The sequence below is a fragment of the Aptenodytes forsteri genome, unplaced genomic scaffold (genome assembly GCF_000699145.1).
Source record: "Aptenodytes forsteri isolate BGI_AS27 unplaced genomic scaffold, ASM69914v1 Scaffold481, whole genome shotgun sequence".
Lineage (NCBI taxonomy): Eukaryota > Metazoa > Chordata > Aves > Sphenisciformes > Spheniscidae > Aptenodytes > Aptenodytes forsteri.
Window position 1 is genome coordinate 122,712 of NW_008794893.1, and position 24,857 is coordinate 147,568.

Sequence of the window (24,857 nt, forward strand, 5' to 3'; positions counted from 1 at the left end):
GAGGCAGTCTGGGGCCGCGGGACTGGGCTGGAGCGGGCCGAGGGGGGGCGGGCTCGGCTCTTAGCCGGGCCGGCACCGGAGACTAACGGGAGGCGGCGCATAAAAGAACCTGTGTAAGATGGAGGGGCGTGAGGGGAGCGGGACAGGGGGGCAATCATTGCAGGGCTCGGTTGGAAATACGCTCTCCTCCCAAGGGAGGCGAGAAGGGACGTAAACAAGTTAGTAGGTGTTTAGGGAGAGCAACGATACCATTTCTTGGCAGTGCTTTAATCAAGCAGCACAACAATCTGGGAAAACAGCAGTTTTTTGCAGGTTAGGATGTCCCTGTTGAAGCTCACAGAAGCCATTTCCCCTTGTCACTCCATTTTTACCCTCAAATAGTCAGAGAGCTGTGATTTTGTATTTCCTGATCAGGAGAACTGAGGAGATTCCATTGAGCCCTGTAAGTGCTGATTTTTAAGTGCATAGGCTGTACTGTACTTGATAGGCTAGGGTGTCCTGCTAGGGCTTGCAAGAAATAGCTAATCCCCAACACGCAAGTGCATGCATTTATATTTATATCCCAGATAAAAAGAAGCGCGTGCTCCAGGCTGTGACAACTGCAGTTTCTCATCCGAAAAATTGACAGTGCTGTGAAGTTGTCTAATTTATATAGCAAAGTAAGTAAAGATTGGTTCCTTTTAGCAAATTTTTTTTTTTTTTTCAAACGAGGATTTGGGGAGTGCGCTGCTCTCAGTGTTGGAATGCAGATTATCCTGCTTTAGTTTTGTATATGACAACCTAGACAGGTACTATCCCTACAGCCATCGCAGAAGAACTGTAAGAGTAAGACAGTAACATATGAAAGGCTTTGATGAATGTCTTGTTCAGTACAAGAATGGAAGCATCGAATATGAGACACGGTCACGGTTACAGCTCTTGGCAGTGTTCCTGCCTGACTGTCGCTACTGAGTCGTCTGTGTAGCATTGCCATCTCAGGAGGGGCTGCAGTGCCACTTGCTGAGAATTTTTGGTTCAGGAGGTGGCGGACTCCACAGGTTCTTTACCAGTCTTTTGCAAGACAATGACTGATAAGGTTTTGTGAGAGTACTGCAGCCCGAGTAAGTGACAAGGGTAAGATAGTGATAAAGCCACCATGCTGAGGGCTAAGACTAATGTCTGTCTTCCTCCTCTCTGAAGAAATAGTTTTGTGTAGTTTTCATAATGGAAACATTTGCAAGTGTAGGAATTAAACTTTTCTGCCCTTCTTATGGCTCTTTTATATCTTTAGCACGTCTTACTGTGGTGGTGAGCACCTGAAGAAAGTGATAGTGGAACACCTGTTCAGGGGGTCCTGCCATTAATGCTTTCCTGTGAGAACTTCTAAGAATCTCAGCTCTCTGAGCTGGAAATCGGTGGCTGCTCTGCTCACTAGACTGTTCCGTCCGGATGGATATAAGTTACCAACTTGAACTTTGGTTTGATTGCCTGCATCAATACTTTTTTTCAGTTCCTTGTGAGGGAATATCCAGTCTTACAGTGCTATAGTGCTTACTACTCTTGTATCTTCCAGGCAGTAGCTATGCTGCTGCTGTTCTGTTCACTTAAATTCTGATAGTTGAGTAAGTTCATGCAGACTGTTCAGAGGCTTAGTTTAGGTGCAGGTATCTAACAATGTAATGCTTGTGTGTCAACTGCACGTCTTGCCTTTCACGGTAGGTTTTGACTGTAAGTTGTAACTCTCTTAATATGAAAAATATGACGTAATGCAAAAAGGTAGACATGGGATAGTTGGTTTTTGTCTGGTTCTAGTGCCTAATACTTTCTTTTTTCTCTAGGGGGAAGCTGGGCCGGTATCCTCCATGGCCAGGAAAGGTGAGGTTTAGTTTGTTTTTATTATTGCTTTCTTGGGTTTTATTTGTTTGTTTTTGCTTTTTCCTTCTGCACAGAGAGCACTTTGCCTGAAAGCATTTCAGTTAAAGATTAATATTGGATTTTTTTTTTTTTTAAATACATATCCCACAAAGATAAACTGTGAACCAGTTCAGGACTTTATTTGATCTAGGAGTTCAGACTGTTGCTAACAGCTGTTAGTTCAGATGGAATGACAAGCAACAGAGAGCAGTTCATCCAGCTCTGCAACTGACTGTTTCCCAGATTTAGTTATTTAATCCCTATCGCTTTCTGCAAGACAGGTTTCTTTCCTCCCATAATAAATTGGTTAAATGCACTGTGTTAAATAACAGAAATAAAGAATCTGGCTTCTCAAGATACTGTTTTAGAGCTATGTTTTTTGAGTAATAATTCTGGGGGTAGGGAGTAGTTAAACTTTCTCTTCTGGTTTGGTTGGTTTTTTTCTGATGAAAGGCCAAAAAGATTTAAAAAAAAAAAATTGAATTATACGCGCCATTTTTATTATTTCTACTTCTCTGAAAGAACTTTATTTTTGGTGTAGGTACGAGAACTAAGCATGCTGAGATAACAGCATGCAGCAGGGAAAAGTGTTGTCAGTATGACTGACAACCATAAATGTTTGGCTTCACTCTGCTTTTTGGATCAAGTTAAGTCCAGGCTCCCCTGTAGTCTTTCAGGTGTCACCTGTGTATCTGAATGACAGCTTTTCTCTTTACTAATATTTTAAACTTTTTACTCCCAGAATAGACTGCTTATAGACAAAGCTTTAAATGTAAATTTTAAAAGTTACCTAAGTGGAACAAACTTCTATTAATGCCATTTGGCTTTCTAAATTTTTAAAAAGATGGCTAGCTTATCTATTGGGGATAGGGAGAAGAAAACCTCACTAAGAATGTAGTGATGTATCAGTGGAGTTTGGGTACTTTTTCAGTCTGCTGCAGCATACCATGGAAATAGGGGTTACGTATTTACTTGAAAGACTTATAACAGTTTCAAGTTCTCTTCCTAGTCAGATTAAAAAAAAATCTACAATAGCTGTAACACATGACAGTAAAATCACAGAGTATAAATTTTCATTATGTACTTTTTAACTTTCACTTCTAATCACCTTCAGATTGTTAATCCACCTAAAGATCTGAAGAAACCTCGTGGGAAAAAGTGCTTCTTTGTGAAGTTTTTTGGAACAGAAGATCAGTATGTACCTGCTTGTTTTCATCTGGTGGAAATACTGTGCCATATAATATGGATCTTTCATGGAAGAAATATTTACTAACACAGTGCAGTGTAGCGTTGCAAAGGATTGTCTTTGATCTACAAGCAAAAAAAAATTCAACTATCATTGCATGCTATAGCCACTCATGTGGGTGTATGAAGACTGTAAAGACTTACATACTCAATCATGTTGGGATTTTAGTTGCCGCTGTGAAGGAAAGTTCTTGGTAGCTTGCCATTTTTAGGGGAGTAGGTGTGACGTGACTGGGTTAGATTTTAGCATGTAACCACGTATGAGAAAGATACAGCTAAGAGTATTAGTCTGTTTTTCTGCCAGAAAAATAAAACAGCTACATACTTGCCATTTGTAAAAGAATATACTGTCATACCTGATGACTAAAAATTCTTGCTGTGCTTTGGGAAGACTTTACAGTATAGGAAAGCCAAAACTGTTGTAGACTACCTTTTTGCAAGGCAGAATTTATTGATTGCAAACACGCGTACAAAATCGTAGTTGTCTTAGATACTTACAAACTGGAAAAAAAAAACTCCAAAACCCGAGAACTTGGGTATTTCATGAAACTGAAAATTATTTTGCTAATTTTTCAGTTTTTCCCGTTATTTTCTGCTATTTTGCATTAAGTCATGCAATAAGGGAGAAAATTATAAATATCTGCGGAAGACTAGAAAACCCTTTACTTTTTGGAAAAAAGGTAACAAGAACTGAGACCATTTAATGGATGTTTCTTAAGGAAATTATTTTTGACTGCTAAATTATTTTTGCTCAATATTTAAAAATCATTTTCCATTAAGAACTGAGGTCTAAACTTGATGGAGTAGAAGTGAATGCTGCATACTAAATAGGGACGTTTGTTGGATCTCTAGTAATGTAAGGCAGGTGAAGGTTGATTTGAGGGCAGAGAGTGTTTCTTGGTGGTGGCGTTGTTGTTAAACATGGTTATTTGAGCTAATCAAGTTCTAGAAGTTGAGGAGGTTGACTATTTCTATCCTGATTGTTCTCAATTCTTGTATTTCACGTTACTGAATCAAATACAGAGATGTTTTGTATTAAGACAAGTTTGGAAAAAGTGGTCGTATGTCTGGGGTACTGTAGCTGAGATTAGCAGCATGATTGCAAATGAAGAGTTCAGAGCTGCAAAATAATCGGGATTTATTACACGATTCTAGAGCTCTCGCTAGGGAAAATCCAGTCATCTGGCACAGTAAGGTAGTGTGGTCATTGTCGTGTCTCCCCTTCCCTCCCCCCGTCTCCAGCTTGTGAAATTTAATAATTTCCTGCTAGATAATTATGATTTAAAAATTTGCTTGCTTTGACTGGCATACCCTACCTGAAAATTAAATAGAAATAAATACTGTGCCTTTGTTCTTCTTTTAAAATAATATTGATAGACAGAAGAGAGAGAAGCTTGTGTGCCTGTTCTGTCCTGACTTGGAATTTTAAAAGAGTGTGCTGGTCAGAACTGTGCTGTTCTAACCAGTGTGCTGCTTGAGAACCAAATCAGGAAAATTTAAATGATTTCACTTAAAATGCGAGCATGAAGAGAAAATCCTTTTACTTATTTTGTGCAAGTAAACTAATGTGTTTTGCAAATACTTTTTTCTAGTTGTGTATGAACAGTAAGTGGAAATATGTAACTGACAAAATGTCACTACATAATGAACAGCATGACGAATAGGAGGATGCAGAGCTCCATCACTGACTGTAGTCTGTGGTGTGATGAGTGCACTGACTCATACTGATATGCTAGTGCACGTTGCTTCTGTTTTCTAGCACTTCGCTCTTTCTGCCACTTTGAAGTTTGTAAGGTGACATTACTATACCACTGATCCATTTTTACGGCTCTTCTATTATTGCCTTACTCTGTCAAAGTTTAACAGGTGAGGATCTCGATACAAGCTATTTGCCTATGGTCCAGTGCGTGTAAGGTGAAGGTGATGCTAGTTGCTGGGTAGAATCCCTCTCAAACTTCTGAGGATGATTGCCAGCCAGTTTGTCGATGGGTAGGCAGTCTCAGACTTGATACTCTTATTTCCTTCTGAGGATTCCCAGGTGACTGTTGTGGCCAGAAATGCCGTTGTTTCAGGCTAGTTAAAAATTGTTTCCTCCTGACTTACATGGCTCCAGTTTGCCATACCAAAGATTAAGGAGAAAGCTGCTTAGAAGTAACAACTGGTGTGCATGCATCTGAGCGGAGTGGATGGGTGAATAAAAACGTATCGATGAGTTTGGAAGTGGTTTTGGTGTAGTGTATAGATAGGTTTTGGTTATTTGTGAAATCCTGAATAGCTTAGGGTACAGAACAGAAGAAAATGCATTTTTCTTTACCTGTGAATTGAATACTAATACTTACTGGCCCAGTGCGATGCTGCAGTGACTAGGGAAATACATTAACTGGAAGGCTGTAGGTAGTTTTGGCCAAAGACATAAAAGTGAGAGCATGAGTGCATTCAGACTGTGCTCTAAGACCTGGCTTTTGATGAAGTTTCTACTGAGCTCTATGCTCCTTATGTTTATTGTGTTGGCGGAGTTAGTTGCTTCTGTCACTTTCAAAGTTAACAGATTTTCTGGAAGATAAGGATTCTCTACTCATGGAAGAAGAATTTGCTTATTTGTTTAAACTGTGAAGTACACCTATGCTTTACCACAGTGAAAGCCACCTTGATGTTCATAGTAGTAATATAATATCTGTGTCCTATTCTAAGTGATTGCCTTAATTGTGATGCACGTACTAATGTAATGTCTTTTATTAACTTGTTCTCCAAATTGGTAAGGAGATTTTTCTAGTCTGCCTAGGAGTTCTGAGTGTCTCTTCTCAGAGTAAGTCGCATTAGAAGGATTCTTCAACTAAAATCATGAATAGTTGATGTTTCCTGCCCATAGACCTGGCAAGCATGTAACAACATCCAATTATGGGAGTATAAACAACAATTTTAATTTAGTCTTTCTAAATAGCAGTGGAACTTTGACCTCTTATCTGTGTTTCTAACTGTGCTTTTCAGATAGTTTTTAAGATCCCCTTTTATTTCCCAAGCTACAATCTTGTCATGGGAAGTCTTTGTAGATCATTCCAGTAGTCAAGTACTGCAATGTAAGAACTTATACATTGCTATATACGTGCATTTATTGCTTTTAGTAGTTAGAACTAATAGACTGGCAGGCCCATAGCCTACAAGTCTTTCTTGGTGTGCTTCATCCAGTTCAAAATATTCTTGCATTTCATGGCTTGCTTGGGAATTCATTATGACATTGTCAAAACTAAAAAAATCATTGCTTTGAAGGTATCATTCTACTATGTTTCACAGAAGTACTAGGGAGAGTCTTGCAGTCATCAGACGTGTGTACAAACACACACATTCTCCTCCCATCCCAGCCTCTTCCCCCCTTAGATATTCTGTAATAGTCAAATGGTCTTGCAAGTCATGTATATCAAAGTCTTAATAGGAAGCTGGAGCAGTCCATTCTTACTCATAGCACCTTTTTGAAGCATCAGTACAAAACTAAATAGTCTCACTAAATGTGGTGGAGTCAAGGGGCACTTCCTGAGTTGATATATTAAGGAAAAATTGGAGGAAGCTTGCAATCCAAGATAAGTATAATAATCTGCAGCCTATTTCCATCAGGCACAGTGATTTTAGCACAGCCCTCATTGCCTTCCCATCCTCCATATCCTGTTGGGATGCAAACACCTACCCTCTTCTGCCACTGTTCTCCCTGGTTTTTGAGGAGAGAGAAATTTCTGGATGTAGTCTTTCTAAAATGTTCTTTCAGGTCCCAACATCAGAAAACACTTGCTTAAAGTTTGCCAGGTGTTGAACGTGGTACTCTTTGGCTGTCTGAGGAGCCAGAGGGTATAGGCTAAGCTGACAGAGAGGGTTAGTTTACATTGCTGGTGTTTCTCAGTTAGGCAGATTATCCCATGCAGAGCTTTATGTTGCTGTAGCCAAACTGCTGTATAGCAGAGCCAGCTGGAATGTTGTTAGACATCTCTGCAGGCAGAGTGCCATAGCTGAAAATTACTGTAGCCAAAACTTTTCCACCTCTTGCTCATATCTTTAGATGTGTAAGTACTCTGCAAAATTTTTTTTATTGCACAAATTTGAAAAATCTACTACTTAGAATTTCTTTCAGTATTGCCCTGCTGCTTGTTTTCTTTTGCTAAGTATCCCCTCCTTTTAGCTGCATGGATGTTTATTCTAATTTAGTGTGGTCATTTTTGTATTTTTTTTCCATTAAGAAGTTTACATATCAAATTCCAGAGTTCAGCCATTTGAGTTGTTTTACTGATGAAAATTGGGGCATTCCCTTTTCACAGCAGGAAACCCATCTTGATTTCTCTGTTGTGTGCTTGCAAATAACCAAGCAGTTTTCTTTTGACTTTCAAAATTGGTTGTGTTAGCGTTTAGTGTGGGCATCTAAACTGCTACAGTGTAAAACTTTATGAAATTTTTCCCAGACTATAGTAAATAATAGAAATTTGGAGGTACAGTGCCACTGTTTTCCATTCCTAACTGTAAGGCTTGCAAAAACTGAGTATTTGTGGATATTCCTCCACTTCCATTTCCTCAATTTATCATTAGGAATTGATATCTTTAGACTGGAAGAGAGTGGCTAGAAAGTTGGGGGTTTTAAGGTCTCCTTGCCTGTGCTAAGCTCGTATCATGGATTTGAATCTGGTATCTCTGGTTGCATCTTTTCTGTGCCACTGTTTTCCATACAGCTCCAGGTCACATTTGTACTTGCCTCTGCTTTACAAGCATTCTAAGTTTTGATTATTGTTCATTAATATAATATGGGTTTTACATGAGTAGTGGTTTTATAAGAATGATATTTTGGAGGGGATGAGGAAGAGTATGGAGAAATGAGCAGAGAAACCCATTACTAACATATCTCTTTTTTTTTTTTTACATCTTTTCACTTTCCATTTAGCCCATCCTTTACAGATAACCAGATGACTCTCTGCAGCAGTATGAGTACAATTTCATCTTAAATATGACATCTTCAGTGATGTAATGTCACTAATGCTTTCCTAGGGCATTAATTCATTGCTGAGTCAGGAGAGAAATAGTAGTTCCTTTTGTATGTTGCATCCTAGAGACCTGTTATCTAAATATTGGCCATCATTGGCTTTGAGTTTATTGCTTAACAGAGAGAGATCTTGTCTATAAACATGAATGATTTTGTTTCATGGACAGTTCTTTTGTTTTCAAGCGTTTGAAACATTGCACGCAAATGTTTTATGGACATCAGGTGTCAAAAGACATGTTTGTATCTTACAGAAGGTTGTCCAGGTAGGTTACACACAAAGGATAAACTGGAAGGGAAAAGACCAATTTTTTTTTTAATTTTATTTTTTTAAAATATTTTTTTTAACCCTGAGGCAGCATTTAATACTGTTTTTCACTTATTAGTTTGTCTCTGAGATCTCTAGCTCTTTGTCCTAGGGGATCACAAGTGCCAAGATGTACCTTCGAAGCCAGGAGCCAGAAAGCTTTGTGCTTCAGACTTTCTCCATACCAAAGGAAAAGTAATGAAAAAGGAAGCTAATGAACATGTGGAGTGAGGAGGGATAGGATGTGCAGAAAGCTGAGAGAATGCCTTGATAGAAAAAGTTATTTTTATTTAGAAGTTCAAATCCGGCAACAACGTTTAATATGCTTTATTATAATGTACTCCAAAATTTTGTTTCCTTTACATACATAAGGGAAAGGCTTCTCATGAGCTGATGTTGTCCAGTACCTAGGGATGCTTTGTCACTGAGTGCCACACAGAAGAGCTTTATAGTATAAGAGAATTTTAAGATATGTTTCACTATAAAGTCTGGGCAGCTAGGAGGGATTCTCTGAATAGCTGCTGGATGGCAGGCTCTAGTCTGAAAGTAATGATTTGACTCGTTATATTAATTTAAGTCAATTATTATGAAGAAGATGTAAACTAAGCAAAAGTATTCCGCTTTGTGTGCAAAAGAGTACTGGATTCTGCTTCCAGGCTATGGTGGAATCATCCTGCAGGCCATACTGGCAGTGTGGACAGAATGCTAGCATTTTTTGCGGTCAGTTCTAGCAGGAGGCCTCATCTCTCCAAATGCAGCCCAAAAAGTTTCAGTCTACCTTAAGCAAGTTGATTGCTGACTACAAACAATGGCTAATGCCAGTGAAGAGAAAGATCTCCATGAAGTTTTAAAGAGTTTACTGGACTTTACTACTTTGTGAAGAGAGGACAAGCAAGATCCAGCAAAGCATTATTATTATTTTCACCTCTACGTTCAGTTTAGCTGTATGACATGATGCTTACAGTGTCTGACAATGCAGCTATTAAACCACTTCACCTGCTTACAGGAGCTAGACTGCACTGGAGAATATTTAAATCCTATAATCATGGCTAGTCAGTGTTTGTAACACATGTTTTGGGATCAGAGGAAATCAGTTTGACTGGTTTTTACTGTGTGCTGGGCTGCTGTACGCTAAGAAGCACTGTTGGTCATCCTAGCTCAGGAAAAGCTTTTCTAAAACTTATACAGGTCTGTTTTCAGTAGGATGGAAATAGCTTTGTAACTGTGGCTGATAAGCCTGGGCTTGAACTGGGGAGAGAGGAAGGTAGTCTTATCTCTGCGAGAGCCACAGGGAATGTTGAAAGCAAAGGCATTCCCCTAAGCCACAGTGAAGGAGTGGTAGAAGAGCTTGTCAACCTGAAGGAAAGTGGAGTTGTCACCCTGTACTTGACCACTTAACCATTTGGTAAATGTCAAGAAGTCCTACTTAGCAGCAGTGGAAACAGGGAAGTCATTTGAGTTTCCTCATAGGACTGCAGACAGGTTAATACTCTGCTACTGTACCAGTTTATCTTAAAATATCAACAGTGAAGAAAACGGTTCTTTGTTCTCAAAAGTGAAAATGTTGTTTTCGTGCAGAATATCAAGGTACATCAGAAATATGTTCAGCAATGAGCTGTGGTGTTTGCGCTCACTTTATTTGTGGTCAGCTCTATTGTGAGATACATAATTTTGGGTTTTTTTTCTCCAGTTTTTGCAGACACTTATGTGTGCACAGTATGTTTGAACAAGGGATTGATGGCTTAGAATTGTTACGTGGCCTCTGCTTTCAACAACCTCTCGAGCAAATTCATATTATTGGCTACCTTATGTGGAGGCCTGTGATTGTGGGTGTTCCTCCTGGTGATACAAAAGCAGTCACTAGACTGCCTTTGCTCTAAACAAGTACCTATGATCACATCCAAAAGCTGTCTTGCTGATAGAGAATATGAGTAACGCTTAGAGCGGAGCATTGCTAGCATAAGAGCATATAAAACTTGAGAGAGAAACCAAGTAAAAGTGCCAGAAGAAAGTTCTCGGTGAATGCAGAAATCACAGCCCTTCAGGTTGTAGAAAGCAAGTGAGTTTGGGCTGCTATCATCAGTTGCTGTGGACAAAAGAAGTGTATCTGTGTGTTTCTAAAAGTGGGATGGTTGAGAAAGTTGCTGTTTGGAGAATATAACTAACTTTTTTCTGGTTTCTAGTGCTTGGATCAAAGTGGAACAGCTGAAGCCTTATCACCCTCACAAAGAGGAAATGATAAAGATTAACAAGGGTAAGCGCTTCCAGCAAGCCGTGGATGCTGTAGAGGAGTTTCTTAGAAAAACCAAAGGCAAGGACCAGGTGAGTGGGTTCTTCAGTACTGTGTGCATCAAAACAAGTCTTAGCGTGAATGATGGTCAAATGTATTTTTATGTGAAAGGAGTTTGTTGCCTCTGGGAAGTTGAGGAGGCAAGTTGTTTTCATTCCTTTGTTTTTTTTTCCTATCCTCTCTTCTTCCCCATTCAGTCTTGTTTGGTGGGGAAAAAAAAGTGTTGTTAAACTGATGGAGAATCTGAAGAGGCTAATTGGTCTGCTTATGATGATTTGATAAATCAGTCGTAAGTCTTGGGCTAGATTTTGATATCTACTAATCTTGTCTTTAGTATATTGGAAGTGCATATATGTGCACACACTCCCAGCAAGTCTTCAGATGGCCTGTTCTGTTACTCGCTTACTTAACTGATGTGTTTTTGCAGGAGAACTAACCAGGAACTTCACTCACTGACTTCAAAGGGCTAACAAATACCTAGTTTTCAAGTTACTGTGCTGTTGTTTTGCTTGATAGTAATCAGCACAGGGTTCTTCACATCCTTGGTTTTGCATGAAAATCATTCCAGCTCTTCTCTTCTTTCCTTACCATCTTCTATTCTGTAATCTCTCAGGCATCTTCCCATAACTCCAATGAAGAGAAGAATCGGCGTAATTCCAGTGAAGAAAGAGGCAAGCCATCCGCTGGTGAAGAGAAACGCAAAGCCAGTTTGTCTGAAGGGAAGTTGAAGAAGGGCACAGGGGAAGGAAAAAAGAGGGTCTCTTCTGTATCGTCAGAGAGAGGATCAAAATCACCTTTGAAAAGAGCCCAGGATCAGAGCCCCCGAAAGCGGGGGCGTCCACCCAAGGATGAGAAGGTTTGTGTTGTGCATGTCCGCCAGTGCCCTGTGGACTTTGCAAATGGACTCTAGGGTTGACTGGCACCTTGACTAACAGGCCAGCAGGAAGAGTCAGTTCAGTATCAGGTTTTTTTAAGCTGTTCCATGTTACTGTTTCTAGACCATTTGGCTGCCTGATGCCTTTGGCAAGCATATTCTTCCTGTAATTTTTACTAGTTAGTTATTTTGAGTGGCTCTATTCATATCTTTGAGAGGGCTTTGAGAGCTGTGTCGTGAGACTCCACCTTTCATCTTGCCATCCCTCAAGATCAGTTTGTGCGGGAAGGATTAGTGAAGAGATGCGGGTCTTCATCTGATTCCTGACTTCTCCCATCTCATCTACTTTGTATGATTAAGTGATTAGTAGTCACTCAGCTTCACCCTTAGTACTTTACAGAGGGTGGGGTATTTTTAAGGGCTAGGGCTTAAAGAAACTCTTGTAGCCTGGGGAATCCACCAGAAGAATTAATTGTATTCATTTCAGCTTCTGTGCTATAGGATATATTTCCATCCTCCATTATAAAGGTCCAACCTTGGAGCATTATTATTTTATCCGCATTACTTCCCTGTTATTTCTGGATGTTGTGGCAGCAACAATAGCCACCAATACTTTGTATACCCTCATCTAGAGTTCCGGCCTTTTTATTTATTGTGGAACTCACTGTTGTGGTCCAGATCTTCCTTTTCCAAATGGATAATTATTTCAGTGGATTATCACAATGCACATGCTCCATCGGAGACTACACCTGAAGACCATTGGGAGACCTCAGCTGATACACCTTGTGGCAGCCTGCTTGCTCACCTGTGCTTCAAAGGGATCACGTTTTCATTGTGCTTCGCAATCTTTGCTTTCAGTGCACTTCAGGATACAAGTCAAGATGGTAGTCTTTGATCTCCAAAATTGTGAATGGATTGGCCTTCACTGGTTGAACAGCAGACTCTTTCTTGATGTAGTAAAATGAAGCTAATCATCTCAGATATTAGCTATGAAGGAAGTACTGGCTTTTTTTTTTTTTTTTTTTAGAGCCAGCTTCTGTTAAGTCAGGCTGTACAACAGAGCCCATCAGTTTCTCCTTTTGGGGGAAGTTGGAGGAGGGGAGGAATGGATGCATATTTGCAAATTCTTATTAATAATTGCAGAACCTGTGACTTGACTGATGCAGGAAAACACTTTACTGGCAACATACACTCACCTTTAAAAGTGTCTTGCTATGACTGTGTTGTATCTTTACATATTTCTGTTACAATAAGCCCCGGAGCCTTTTTTTTCCACTTGCAAAATGCTTTTGTGTCTTTGAGCTAGATTCATTCCAAAACTGATCAAAACTGATGGCTGGGAGAATTCTGATCGTGCTGACACATTGCATGCTTAGGTTTTACTGTATTAGCTACCTCAGGGCATCAGAGCGCTTTGAGTGAGTTAATTGTGGTAGTAGAAATTATTTTACTGGCAAATTGCAAGCGGAGTGGTTTTAAACAGCTTATCACAAAGAGGTGGCCAGCTATGTGATAAATATCTGGCCACAGACCATGAAAATAAGCAGGCTAATGTAGGAAAGTAGCCTTATAGGTTCTGGAAAGTAATGTACTGACAACTAAAGAAATTGCCACGAAAATATAACAGTACTGCCTTAATACTATTTCTCAGCCTGTGAAATAACTTTAAAATCTTTTCTTCTTGCCTGGTTCTCATAATTTCCCCAAATTCTTAGCCCTAGGGTAGAAAACATGTCGCTGTTCTGAATTACTGCAGTGTTGGGATTTGGGGGTTTTTGCCCCATCACGGTCCAAATTCTGGCTTTGCAAGTAATAAGGATGCACAAAATTCAAGGATCCAGTTGCTGCTGAGGTGTGCTCTGTCTAGAAATGCTCTGTAGGCATACATGATCATTCAAATACTCTCATTTTTAAGCTTATATGAATATTTTCAAAGGACCAGCATGACTTCATAGGTATCAGAGCAGGCTTCATCCATGCTTTACCAGTTGAAACAGCAGCATGGTCTCTAAGGAGAGAATTTTAGTGTGCAAGGCTCTCCCTAGACTGAAATGGCATTTTAAGTTTAGAGACTGATGTCTAAATTGTCCCTGCTAACAGATGAAACAGTTGCATCAATCTGGGTTACCTCCAGGAGTCTTGCTCTTACCTTTTTTGCAAACAGTGCTCTTCTCTTGTGGTTCTGCGTGGACACTAAGGTATATTGTGCATTTTCAGGAAGTAATTTTGGAGGGGAGATAGTGTGATTCCATTTCTGAACCCTAATTTCAGGAAGATAACACATACTATGCAGAAGTCCTGCACATTCTCTTCATATAGCATAAAGACCTATATGTCTATAGCATATGTCTGTGACCTATAGCATAAAGACCTATTTTAACCTATATATCTTGGGGAAATAAGAAAGATAAGTTTTAATCTGCTCAACAGTAAAAAAACCCCAATGCGTTAAGTATTATAATGACATTACAAATCAGGGCCTGTTGAGTGAATGGGGCGGTCCACATATCAGCTTCTGTCTCATGGATTCTGCAAACTTGAGCAGATGTGACTATCAGCCTCATGCTTTGAAGGTTCTCCTGTTAACAGGTAGGCTACTTTTTTTATGACAGTGGAGGATTAGAAGAGTTCAGACTTCTGACTGATGTGATGTTCTTCACCCATTTGTTTAGCTTTTTGCATCCACCAGAGGAAGATGCTGGATCAAGTGTGTTCGTTTGCTTCTCTGCTCTTTGCATGATTACGCAAGTGCAATGATTCCTCTTACATATGAAGAATGGATTCTCCAGAAGCCATAACTGTGGTTGAATTCCTTCATTGGCAGTTCATGTTTTCTTCACCTCACCTGTGTTGATAATACACTGTGTGTTTAAATATGAACTCTTCATGGAAAGGCATGTGAAATGGAAGGCATTTGTGGTGCTTTTCAAAACTCTGTATGTGTGCTCATATGATCAACGTGCTGTGGCCAGCCACTGAGCCAGGTTGTAAGCTCTTTCTGCTCCTCCTTCTGTCTCCTCAGGACCTCACAATTCCGGAGTCAAGTACAGTGAAGAGGGTGATGACTGGAACAGTGGCTGGATTTAAATGGCCGCCAAGCGTCAGTGAGGTGAGAAACTTTACAACACATGCAATCTAGGAACTGAGTTTGTGGAAGCAAATCTAGAACCTTTTGTCTGGACTGTAAAATAGCGAGATCTTCTCTTCCTCCTGTAGGAACAAAATAAGACGCTCTTATTCTGTCATTCTGTAGTGTAACAAAGCTAGACAATATCCCGGGCAATTAAGAAGTATGCTGGGAAGTGAGATTTCAGTCTTTGTGGAACCATTTGCAGATTCACACTTAACTTGCTGCACTCATTTTTGCGCTTGTTTCAAAAGTATTTCTGGGACTGGCTTCCCAAAACTGGAGGAGTTGATGTGGATAGTCTCTCCCTGTCTGGATACTATCGTATGGGGTGGTTTCATTTGATTTCCCTCATAAGCAGCTTTTGGAAACCTTTCATCTTTGTGCATAAATAAATAAGTGGTCAGTAAAGCAGAGGTAAAAGCAGCATGACTCCAGGCTAGTGCATATGATGCTCATCGGGGAGGTGAGATACCTGGGCCTACAGTCCTTGTTGCTGTTAATACGGGTTTGCCTAGCGTGTGACAGTGCTAGGTTTAATCTCCAGCCAATTCCCAGAATGTTGTTTTAAGGAGTTCCTTGGAAGCTGGAAAATAAGCGTTTTCATTCCCTTGGGAAGAAGAAGCGGGATATGAGATCTCTTCCTCCTATGTTAATCTTGCTCATAATCTTCTTTGGTTTTCCTACAGATGTCCAAAAATGAGGAATTTTACTTGAATGGCTTTGGTTTTGAGAATGAAACACAATGTAAACTGCTTAATTGAAACAGGCTGCTTGATACAGCTGATACATTTTATGTTTTCCACCTTAAGCTATTGTTCTCATGCAGCTTGGGAGAACAAGGGAATTGTGCTGTGGTTGCTCAGTGACTCTCTGGGAATGTTTCTGAGCCTGTACTTTCTCTCTTTGTAGCCTGTGAAAGACAGCGATCCACACTTTCATCACTTCCTGCTGAGCCAGACAGAGAAGGTGAGGATTTGGCAGACAGCATCATTCTGCTGGTCTGTCTAGCTTGGCATCCTGCCCTTTGCTGGGACTAAGTACAAGGAGTATGCGTAAAGAGCTCTGAAATGCTCTTCTTTGGGGCTAGTGGCAATTAGATTCTCATGTGCAATCTTGTAGTTCATTTACTTCCTAACCTTAAGGTTTAGAATGATTTAGCATTGAGTACAGTGAATAGTTTAAGTAACTAAAGATTATCTAGCACCAGGATTTGACAGGTCTGTTGTAGTAAATTCTGTAGATTGAACATTGAGGGGTAGGAAAAGCTGTTTTTCTGTTTAAAAACCCTGTTGTTTGATTGTCTTTGATGGTTGTCCTACCAGTTCCTTCATCTGGATGAACTTGTCAACTAACTGAATATGGCAGAAGAATTTCCATGACCAGAAAAAGTCCATGTAAAATATAGCCAGTTTATCTCCTGAGAGTCAGAAGCCTTGCAGGATTTTATCTTCAGCAGTGAACATCAGGAGGGAAAGGAAATTAAATGAAAAAGGATTTATATCTAGCTGAGGATCTGCGCAGAGCCAGAAGGATTAAGAGCAGCTAAGAGTTTTATTCTAGACAAGCTCACAATAAGCAGCATGGAAAGGAGCAACCTTCACCTTAATGTTTGTTGAAAGCCACATGCCTTCTCATATTAACAAGAAGGTCTTGCTTCCACAGCTGCATTGACGTACTGAGCATAGATATGAGGCAAGGTGCTCTTTGGCAGGCTTTAGAGATCTCTGTTTTCTTTGGGCCAAATGTGAGAGTAGCGATGCCCTGGATCCTTGCTGCTAGAGGATCCTTGCCTGTTACATGAACTACAGAAAGGAGTTTGCAGTACCTGTATCAGAAGACAGGCTGAATTGCTGGGGCAGGGTGGGAAAGGAAGAGCTTAGTATGTTGCAATAGGTTTTTGTTTTTATTTTCCCCCATTGAGGGAAGCCTGAGAGTTTTCCTGCTTTGCAGATGGTGGTGGGTGGGTGAGCTGCCTGTTTCTATGTAACAAGGATATGGTCTGTTTGCTCAGCAGAGCAAATCAGCACTGTCCTTCCCCTGAATGCTTTGTTTTCTCCATACAGCCAGCTGTCTGCTATCAAGCCATCACAAAGAAGCTGAAGGTTTGTGAAGAGGTAAGTCAAATCTTGGGTTTGATGGATTTTCCTTATTGTCATGAGGACTTGCAGTTCCTCCAAAGCTGTGCGCCTTTTTTTTTTTTTTTCCCCCCCTCTCTCCCCTCCTCTACCCTCCCCCCCTCAGGAAACAGGATCCACCTCCATCCAGGCAGCAGACAGCACAGCAGTCAATGGCAGTATCACGCCTACAGACAAAAAGTAAGATCTCCAACGCACTTCAGCCATTTCCCTTCCTTTTTCTCCTTCCCAGCTCATACATGCAGCCATTATCCAGCTTGTCACTGAGAATAAATAAACCTAATGTTTCCCTCTAACTACAGATCTCCTCTGTCCTTGTGTGAAACTGATTTGGGGGGGGGGGAGGGGAGGGAGGCAGCTAAAAACAAACAGGGGCTGTACAGTAGAAAAATTCAGAATACGGGCTGGCCTGGATACATTTGCAATTCAGGGCTTTTGTGCCGTTGCCCTTTTCCTGTAGGGCGTACTGCAGAACATTAAGCAGCGGTATTTCTGAATGCTGTATGAGGCAGAAAGATAAAAGGGTGTCTTTCTCCAGTAGTGCCTGGCAGTTGACTGGGGTTGTTTAATCGCTCTCCTGAGCATGTAGAAGACAAGAGGAAGAGGGAGGCGTGTTCTCCCCGCACAAGAGCTTTGCTGTGTAGCACGTGAGCTTTCTGGTTTCTTCTAACGTCCCCTTCTCCTTTCTAGAGTGAGAGAAGCCTAACTTAAGCTTCCTGTTTCACTCTGTAACTTCCGCTCTGTTCAAATTGAGTTCAGGCCACAGCTTGCTGTTTGCCGTTGGGGTCGTTCTCATGGGATGTCAGTTCTCAACTGTACTCCAGGGGAACCAAAATAACAATGAAGCTGTTCAGGTAAAACAGTCTCTCAGGAAAGTGTGGCTCAGAGGTGGGTTGGGAGAGAAAGAATATTTCCTCTGTTCTAGAGACTTGAAAATAGGTGGACCTTGTTTGGGCTGTTTAAGGAGTCTATAGTGACTTGCTCTGACCTGTCTAAATTAGTTTGCTCTAACAAAAGGTAGCATGGCTAGCTGGGAGAGTGCAGGTTGTTTGCGAAAGCCACAGCGCATCTGTAGTGTGGCTAATTCTGAAGAATTAACTGGGGAATTGCCAGGCAGATTTCGTTACGAAGTTACATCAGACATGTAACTGAACACTTGCAGAATCTCCTACTAGAATTGTGGTTTTGGTATGAAGCTAGCTGCATGATGTATAAAAGGATCCTTGCAGCAATGACTGCAACGGAATTCCTGTTGCAGGTAACAGTAGGGATGGAACTTGTTAGCGCATTGTCTTTTTCTTGAAGGGGGGGAGCAAAACTCTTGCCAGCTTTGGGCGGTAGCGGGGGAGGCATGGGGGGAAGGCAGCTGGTATCTGGGACTATTGTATTGTCGCTCATGGTGACCTGACCTGTACTGGCCTATTACTTCCTTTCTTTCTGTGTCTGTCCAAAACTGCAGCTGTAGAGCAGGGACTAGGTCTTTGGTCTGTGCATGATGCTTAGCCCAGTAATCCTTGCTGGGCTTTATTAAAATAAAGGTTGTAATGTATCATTCAATAGTATAAGCAAGTCATTGTACATGTGACAGTGTAAAAATCAGAAGATTAATTAGAGAAGCACCTGCTGACCTCTAAATGTTCCCTTTATCTTCAATAAGGCAATAGCTGGCAACAGAAAGCATAAGAGCAGCAATTTTAGTAAAAGAAAAAAACAAAAAACCCCAAACAACACCCCCCACACCCCACCCCCAACAAACAAACAAAATAACCCAGACCACCCAAACCTTTAATGCTTAGGTAGTCTTCTGAAGCAGACTAAAGACTTTCTTCAGGAAATTGTTAGGGATGTTTGGTAAGCAAAATAAATACCAGCTTGCTTTCAAAGCTCGGTATCTGCCCATTCTAGCTGTGGCTACAGTGGAACATGTTTGATTTTGTTGTGGTTTTGGGATTTTTTGCTGGTGATGCTCCAGGGTTTGCTCTTCATCCTTTCCAAGACCATGAGAGGCTGACACCAATTGCTTTCTGTTGCATTAATGTTTATCTCTTCCCTTTAGGATAGGATTTCTGGGACTTGGTCTGATGGGAAGTGGCATTGTCTCCAACTTACTGAAGATGGGTCACACTGTCACTGTCTGGAACCGGACTGCCGAGAAGGTAGGCATGTGCTTAAGGTACAGATGATACTTAACCTGTTCTAAACATGTAGTTACCACCTCTAGCTCAGGGAGGCCTGGAGTCACCAGTCGGTGGTGCCTGGGAGAGGATGCCAAAGAAACACAAGTATATGCTTGCCACCTCGTTCTATTATTATTTCCTAGGTGCTTGTTGGTGGCCACTTTTGACTAGATGAAGCTGTAGTCTGTCTTAGTATGGTCACTCTTATGTTACAGTCCCCACCTCATTGCCATTTTGTATGAGATGAGAGAGTTGCCAGAAAAATTACAACCTTGTATATGTGTTGAGGAATATAATGTAAAGTGCCTCTGGAAATACTGCTGATGTAAGTAACCAAGTCATTGTGTCATGGAGCTGGACAAAAAGACCAAGTGCTGGGGAGTTGATCCTAGGAGCAGTGTGGTAAGACGCACTGCTTGACCACAGCTTCATCTACACATCCATTGTGCTGTTCATGTTGCAGTAACAAAGGTTCTGTTGAAAACCTGCTGTGTCATAAGACCAGGATGAGAAGGGTTCTATAGGTGTATTCAAATGAAAATGGAGCTTATATTACACTTATATTCTAGCCAGCGTTATTCTTTGTAGTGGAGGAGGAAAAGTAGGTAACTGGGGGAGATGTGGTACTCAGATGATATTGTGGAATATCAAAGGCAAGAAGGGCACCGTGGTTACTTTGTTAAAAGGGATTAAAAGATTTTTTTTTTTAACTGCAAAACATGGATGGTATGAGAGGATAGGGTAAGAAGGACACATGTCAGTCTCAGCTGTGCATATTCCTGTTTACTGTCCAGTAACACCTTTAGCTATGTCTGTTTACCAGTTTTTTTCCCTCATCACTCCTGCAAAAACCACAACATACAATCTCTTATCATTTCACCTAAGTGTTCTTTTTCCTGTGTCTGTCTTTTGAAGTTCTTCACTTGGGGTTTCAGAAAAGCTGCAGAAGAGCCCCGTGTGTGCGTGTGGGGACAAACCAACAGAAGACAACCCAGTTGCTATGTAATTAATATGCCTGACTCCTTTTGAGTTGGGTCCAGCAGCAGAGTTCGTTTCAGCAAAATGCTAGAGAGCCCATTTGCTCCGTACTTAATTTTTCTTACGTTTGGATTTGTGACTTTTGCAGTGTGATTTGTTCATCCAGGAGGGGGCACGGCTGGGAAGAACCCCCGCTGAAGTTGTCTCCACCTGTGACATCACCTTTGCCTGTGTATCAGATCCAAAAGCAGCAAAGGATGTAAGGATTAGCTCTTATTTTTCCTCCACCAGCTAGAGTACAAGATACAGTCACTGAATGCCAGTTCTCATTCCTACTAACCATGGTAGCCTGGGTCATTGTAGATGCTGGGTAGTGCAGCTATGTAAAAATAAATGTCCCAACAAAAATCATACTTTTAAAAAAATAATCCCTGGGGGATAGGTTTTGATAACCCTCTAGGAGTCTACCGCTGCAGTGCCAGGCTCGCTTGAACTGCTGATTGGGGTTTCTTTGCAGACACCCTATTGCTTTACCGCTCTTCTGTTCCCCACAGCTGGTACTTGGTCCGAGTGGAGTGTTGCAGGGGATTCGCCCAGGGAAGTGTTACGTGGATATGTCCACCGTGGATGCAGATACAGTCACAGAGTTGGCCCAGGTAATCACATTGAACTGAACTTCTAACATCTGTGCTTCAGCAGCAGTACTGCAGTTCTTGTTGCTTCAGGCGGTAAGCTGTTGATAATAAAGATGCTTCTAAAGATTTTTGGGCTTCTTTTAGGAGACACTCAAGGCCCAGGCAAATAAGACAAAATAAACTGTCAAATCTTGACCAGCAAGCAAAGTTGGATGAGATGTTCCCTGGTGATAACAGCAAAGCCTGTAGATTTGGCAGGGCTGTTAACTGGCACCAATGCAAATGGCCAGCCAAATTATACAAAGAAGTACTTATAGCCAGATTGGCATTCTGTAGCAAACTGGAGGAGAAAGCACTGTCTGGATTGGTTACTGTCCTTAAATTGATAAAATGCATAATCTGCTAATTTTAAATGTTCTGGTTGGGGTAAAAGAATACCTGCATGTTTCATTCCGTAGAAATATTATTATAGAGAGGATTTCTGTAGAAGTGTTCTGATTATTTCTGATGTTGTACCTTTGATTTCTTCTTTGGCATCTTGATTGTTATCCTCTGCCCTGAAGGCAGTGTGTGTTGTTGCACAAGAAAAGGGAGCTAGTTTTGGTGAAGTTTTAAGCAGACGTATTGGTGATGCAGTAGTGTGTAACATGACTTTGGAAGATGAAGAGTCATACATATTAGTAAGCTTCTGGCTGAAGAGATCTGTCAAAGGCCTTTCCTCTTTGGGGAAAAGGGGGGGAGATACCATAACAGCCAATTTTCTGAGATTCCTACACCACATGTACAACTTCAGCACTGGTTCCTTGGCCGTTACAGGGTGCCATGGCAAAAGCACGTAAGTTCAGCTGCTTAAAACGTGCACAGTAGTGATGGGTGCAGGAAAGTGTTGCTGGAGTGTGAGGGCAACTTTTGGTCTTGAGTACCCTTTGCAGGTTGCAGCGCATCACGTGTTAGTGCTTTCCTCTCCTGTTTATGTGTCTGAGCTATTTGTTCTGCTTTTAAAATTCTGTCCTCAGGGACAGGAATGCCCTAAACAATGTTCTTGCTGTGCTGCCTACTGAGCATCAATGCGTGTTCTTCGTGCACAGCTAACTAGAGATGCTCTTTTTCCAGGTGATAGTGTCCCGGGGTGGTCGCTTTTTGGAAGCACCGGTCTCGGGAAATCAGCAGCTATCTAATGATGGGATGCTTGTGATCCTGGCAGCCGGCGACAGGGGTTTATATGAGGACTGCAGTAGCTGTTTCCAAGCGATGGGGAAGACATCTTTTTTTCTAGGTAATTGAAACACAAAGGGCCTGGTAGCAGTTTCTGAGTCAGTGCAAGGACTGGCAATTCCAGCAAGGAGTCCGGGAGGCACATGTGTCGTCTGTTTCTTGTCTCCTTGGGCAGTATGGGAAACTGGCCTGCTCTTCTGGAACTTGGCCAATTTCAGAGCTTCCAGCCTAAGTTTTCTTTTTTTGAATACTGGCTCATTATGGAGGATCCGTGATGCTTTTTTTATTTTAAGTCATACTTTGTTATGATCTCTCCCTTCCTTTGAGTGCTTGGAAAATGGGTAAGTTTTCTGAAGTCTTTCAGGGGAAGGGAGAGCTGCCAAGTGCTTGATATGAAGAGTCCAGTAGTGTTAATACTGTGTGGGATGGGGGAGCAAGGCTGCTGTATCTCTTCTGGAGGAATGCCCAATGGTATGTCTCGCTCCCAGGTGAAGTAGGCAATGCTGCCAAGATGATGCTGATTGTGAACATGGTCCAAGGCAGCTTCATGGCAACGATAGCAGAAGGACTGACTTTGGCTCAAGTGACTGGCCAGTCCCAACAGACCCTTCTGGATATCCTCAATCAGGGACAACTTGCCAGCATCTTCCTGGACCAGAAGTGCCAAAGTAAAGTTCTCTTACATTGTTTTATTATAGGACATTTGCCACAACCTAGCAGCATTTCAGATAATGGCAGAAAGGAGAAAATAACTGTCCCATCTTCATCAGCCTGGGATTCTGGGTATTTTAAGCATTCTGGAAATGAAGAGCTGAGTTCCATTCCTTCCCCTTCATAGCCAGGGCTTCTGAGAATCCACCCCAAGCTCCGCATTGTCTACAGCCTGCTTAGGACTTGAGTTCACAGTGAGGATTTCCTTGGGGCAGGGTAATAAGTGAAATGGAGGGCAAGCTGCTTAGAAATCTGAGCTCGCTTTGTCAGTGGGCAATAGTGACATTATCTGCTGTGGCCAGATGAAGATAGAGAACAGAGAAACAGAAGAGCTAAAAGCAGTGTTCCTGGTGATCAGCATGGGAAAGGGAAGTTTGCTGTTGAATTGCATGCCCTTGCAATGTGGGCTTGAATTACTTTTGTCATGCTTACTTTTTGCACACATTCCTCTCGACAGATATCTTGCAAGGAAACTTTAAACCTGATTTCTACCTGAAATACATACAGAAGGATCTTAGATTAGCTATTGCACTGGGCGATTCTGTCAACCACCCAACTCCCATGGCAGCTGCTGCCAACGAGGTAAGAGTGGTTCAGGGTTCAGTTGTGTGTTACTCAACATTTCTTCAGTAGAATCGTTTGTCAACAAGAGACGAAAATCTAAGAATTACGTCATCTCTAAGATGAGGGAACAGCGATTGAAATATATTTTGACTAGGATGGAATTGAATTTGTTTTGATTGTAGAAGCCCTTAGAATATCACATCAGTAAACACAAATGGCCTTAAGATCTGGTGTGTTCTGATCTGCACTGCTCTAATTACTTGATATACTATGCGGTTCTCTGGTTTGCAGTGGTCAGCAAAGTAATTTTTCTGCTGGGGAAAGGCTTTGCACGGGAGCAGGCACTGATCCTTTTCTAATTTCTCTTCTCTAGGTCTATAAACGAGCAAAAGCATTGGACCAATCAGACAACGACATGTCTGCAGTGTACAGGGCCTACATCCACTAGGCTGCACCGTTCTTACTGTTAATACTATGATTATTGATTAATATTATTATGATACTGGGTTTTAACTCTGGACCAGTCCATCTCTGTCTCTCCATTTCCTTTTATACACAGACTTTGAGATCTGCCACGGAGGCAGCTGCTGCGGTGAGCCTTCCCCTGGTGGCAGAAGGGGGGGAGGAGGGGGCTCCGATTGTTGCAGTCTAATTAGAAAAATCCATGCCATGCACTGACAGTCATGGAACAGAACAGTGGCGGCTTGTTCAGAAGCTCTGAGGCAACTCTGCCAGAAATCTGCTGCTTGGCTGCTTTTATTTTCCTCTTTGTATGCTTGTCCAAGATGCTGTTTCTAACGATCCCTTTTCTCTTTTGCTGTGAAATAATGTGTGTGTTGGACTCTCTGCATCAAGGGGACATTCCCATCTACCTGTGAATATCACTAAAGTCCTTGGTCCCAAGTAAGGTGAGGAGCATTCCTGTTAATCGGCCACTGTTAGAGAACAAAGCACCTCCCATGGAGGAGAATGGCAGTTCCAGAAGGTAATGGGGTTGCGTGCAACACTGTCTTGATTCTGTTTCTTTTTAAACTTCCACCTCCCCAGCATTTGATGGAGGAATTCCTTGTACTGTTAAGAACAGATTGCATCCATGTCTTCCCCTGTACAGACAACTTTAGCTTAGGGAACACAAACCTTACTGAAAATGAGAGAATGCCAGTGTAAATGAGCCTCCTAAAAGGCTAATCACAGCTGCCCATCCCACAAACAGCATTGGAGATCAACATGTTTGCATAGAAAACTGCAAGAGAAACATACAGCCGAAAACTGGGCCAGAGATACTTTATTTGGGGAAGGAACAAACCTTAGGGTTGCTCCTGGCCTTAGCTTACGTTGCTTTACTTCTTGCCTTTTTTTTTTTTTTTTTTACCCTTGTAGTCCATAATTACAAAGGTGTCTTGGATTGTAGCAGTGTCACAAGCAGAGTGATGAGTCTGAAAGGGGTGAGAAGAATGATCGTAGAGCCAAGAGATTGAGAATCCTGAGCTCCTTTCCACGCTCTCTCTGGCCTTTGCATGGTTATTATATCTCTTAGCCTGTTTGCCCATCTTTAAAGGTGGGTGATGATTACCTACCTCACAGGGATATTTTTGTGTACTGATTAGTGATCTTTATACATGTCAGGTTTTCCATACGTGTTCTTCGTGTTACTACTCTGGGTACAACACTAGCACAGCATGAGACTTTTCC

General features: G+C 41.5%; 1 protein-coding gene across 1 annotated transcript; it reads left to right on the top strand.

The window, feature by feature from the left end:
• Positions 1 to 1,428: 1,428 nt before the first annotated feature.
• On the top strand, positions 1,429 to 23,966 carry GLYR1 (glyoxylate reductase 1 homolog). The gene is made up of 16 exons (XM_009275149.2): positions 1,429 to 1,457; positions 1,818 to 1,854; positions 3,008 to 3,087; positions 10,640 to 10,778; positions 11,360 to 11,602; positions 14,643 to 14,729; positions 15,660 to 15,716; positions 16,814 to 16,864; positions 16,992 to 17,065; positions 18,942 to 19,041; positions 20,189 to 20,299; positions 20,595 to 20,696; positions 21,789 to 21,951; positions 22,379 to 22,558; positions 23,059 to 23,183; positions 23,539 to 23,966. Exons 1-16 carry the CDS (start codon positions 1,429 to 1,431, stop codon positions 23,611 to 23,613), a joined length of 1,653 nt encoding a protein of 550 aa, XP_009273424.1. The 3' UTR covers positions 23,614 to 23,966.
• Positions 23,967 to 24,857: the final 891 nt, after the last annotated feature.

What these genes read in the sequence shown, in the direction of transcription:
- GLYR1 (XM_009275149.2), top strand. Translation starts at nt 1,429, where the DNA reads ATGGATATAAGTTACCAACTTGAACTTTG. An exon ending in ATCCTCCATGGCCAGGAAAG is followed by an intron (nt 1,855 to 3,007) that starts GTGAGGTTTAGT and finishes AATCACCTTCAG; the next exon opens with ATTGTTAATCCACCTAAAGA. An exon ending in TTTTTTGGAACAGAAGATCA is followed by an intron (nt 3,088 to 10,639) that starts GTATGTACCTGC and finishes TCTGGTTTCTAG; the next exon opens with TGCTTGGATCAAAGTGGAAC.